The 2,342-nt window shown below is 27.8% G+C and overlaps 1 protein-coding gene across 1 annotated transcript in view; it reads right to left on the bottom strand.

Annotated features, from left to right (window-relative positions):
• The window catches only part of LOC105461950 (glycine receptor subunit alpha-4), a 13,361-nt gene that overhangs the window by 7,452 nt on the left and 3,567 nt on the right, over positions 1-2,342 (bottom strand). Inside the window, exons 3-4 of the mRNA XM_011708473.1 lie at positions 1,555-1,732; positions 726-952 (exon numbers count right to left, since the gene is read on the bottom strand). Of these exons, the coding sequence (XP_011706775.1) occupies positions 726-952; positions 1,555-1,732 (405 nt within the window). The remainder of the gene's footprint in view (positions 1-725; positions 953-1,554; positions 1,733-2,342) is intronic.

Raw genomic sequence — 2,342 nt, 5'->3', positions numbered from 1 at the left:
TTATTATTAACTTTTAATAATACGTAAACAAATTTTCAATAAATTTTTTATAAGAAAGATTCAAACAGCCACATTTATACAATAGAATAATAATAATCATAATATAAATAATAAATGCTATAATGACACTGTTCAACAAAAAGTAATGATCTTTTCGAACATCATAACAAGACTAATCATTTCCCGTAGTTTTTGTGGGTGATGAATCTGGTTGTAGAATTGCTTTATCACGTCAGAATTTTAAAAAATTTGCAGGTAAAGTTGAAAGAAAATATTATTTTCAATATTTTCACGAACTTTGTCATATTATAGCTTCGAAATGCCTTGTGCTATAGAAGTTTTCTTGCAATAAAAATTTTATATGTTGTTAGAACTTTCAATTCTCAAAAGGAATTTTTTGTGTTTGTCACAGTTAACAAATTATTTATTATTAAACATGGGATCTATTGCGGAAAAGCTATAAATAAAATCATTCACAATTTACCAAACAGCTTCTAATTTTGTTTATTTTGCAGAGTCCACATTTTCAATCTAAAGTTTACATAAAAGTAACCTATCTGTGAACACATACACACATACACAGTGTGGAGCAATTCTACATCGGATTCGGATTCAGCGTCCAAAAAACTACGGGAAATGTCTTATAGTGTTTTTTTTTGTTGAACTGTATAATAAAATAAATGGAATAAATAATTACTAATAGTAACTAAGATTTATAGACTTACTTGGACATGTAAAGCAGCGTTTTATCGTGATACAACCAAAGATAATGATTTGGTATTGACATTTCGTGGAAGGTAACTTTCTTCGCATTCTTGAAGAAACAGTCGGGTCTCCAGATATTGTGCAACCAATCCACATCAAGTATTCGGTAATCCTCGGACATGTTTTCTGGTAGCCGTAGCCTAGAGTCCCGCCAACTCTGAGCGAGAAATATGTCGGCCACGTACGTCTGTCGTAGAAAAATAATGTGAACAGATGCTGCACTTCATATGCAATCATATGAAGATGACAAAATTTTTTCTCTTATATGAAAATAAAATATCGTCTAACACGTGCTTTACGGATTACATCTTCGTAATCATCTACATAAATTTCGGAAAATTTTAGGAAAAAGAAGTAATTAGAGTGATCATTTCATTTAATTTGTGTATTAATTATAATACAGTAAAAAAATTTATATATAAAAAGAAACTAAAAAATAGTTTGATTATCTTTTCAATAAGTAAAGCAATTTTATGTAATTATATAATACATGACATATTATATGTACATTATTCTGAATTATAATTAGTAATATAGTATTATATATGTAATAATATAAAACAAGAAGAATAAGTATGAATAATACATAACTAATAATAAAAGTAATAAATAATATATAAGTAAAATGTAATATAAGTAAAAAATAATACATAATATAATAAATAATATAATATAAAAAGAAAAAAACCTAATGTAAACTTTAATATAGATGTGCCTGTAATAATCTGAGAGAAAATTCAAGAAAATAAATTTTCCGGCATGTATTGATTATGTCGGTTTATCGCTCACCATCGATTCCTCATTTATCGAGTCTAGGCTAAGCACTGTCACATGAAAATAAACGACAGTGGGTTGGCCGAGGAATTTTGGTGCTCTGTGCTTATCATATTGTTTTGAATTCAATGGCAGAATGTCTCTCAGTGACAAAGAGGTTTCCTTTTTTCCGTACTCATCGAAGTCCAGTTCTCTAAAATGTCAAAATTTAAATTGGGAGAAGCGGTTTGCTAATGAACACTAATTGTACAACAAGTGTTTATTTGTTAAAGATTATTTTAACCGAATCGCGCGCATTTAATGTAATCTTAGAAGAAATAATTCTACGATTTAATTCACAAAAACCAAATTTAATAATAATATATTTAAATTTAAGAGTTTATATCTAATTAAATCGGTATACTAATATTAAAACAATATCTTTTTATTAAATTCTTATCATACAAAATTAATTTTAAAATAATCTGCGCACATCGATATCAAGAGACATGGTCATGGCTCGGCGCTAAAGAGTACGCACGAGACCGACCGTGTCTCTTTACGCGAGTCGGCAAGTTGTACTATATACCGGCAGTATGCAATTTAGTGTATGATATAATTTATATAATGTAATAGATATTACAACGCAAGAGTAATAAACTTCATAGCTGCTACTATTTATTTCATACAAGAATTTTATCATTAGTTACATTTAAATAATTTTCTTTTTTTTTTCTTTTCACAGTCATTATCAAAAATAGATATTATGTTACATACTTGTTCTTTTAACAGACTTTCAGTAGTTTTAAAAAAACTGCTTTTTT

This window comes from Wasmannia auropunctata, unplaced genomic scaffold (genome assembly GCF_000956235.1).
Source record: "Wasmannia auropunctata unplaced genomic scaffold, wasmannia.A_1.0 LD274219.1, whole genome shotgun sequence".
In the NCBI taxonomy this organism is placed as follows: Eukaryota; Metazoa; Arthropoda; class Insecta; order Hymenoptera; family Formicidae; genus Wasmannia; species Wasmannia auropunctata.
The sequence above is the reverse complement of the archived record's forward strand: the minus strand, read 5'-3'. Positions and strand labels throughout refer to the sequence as shown.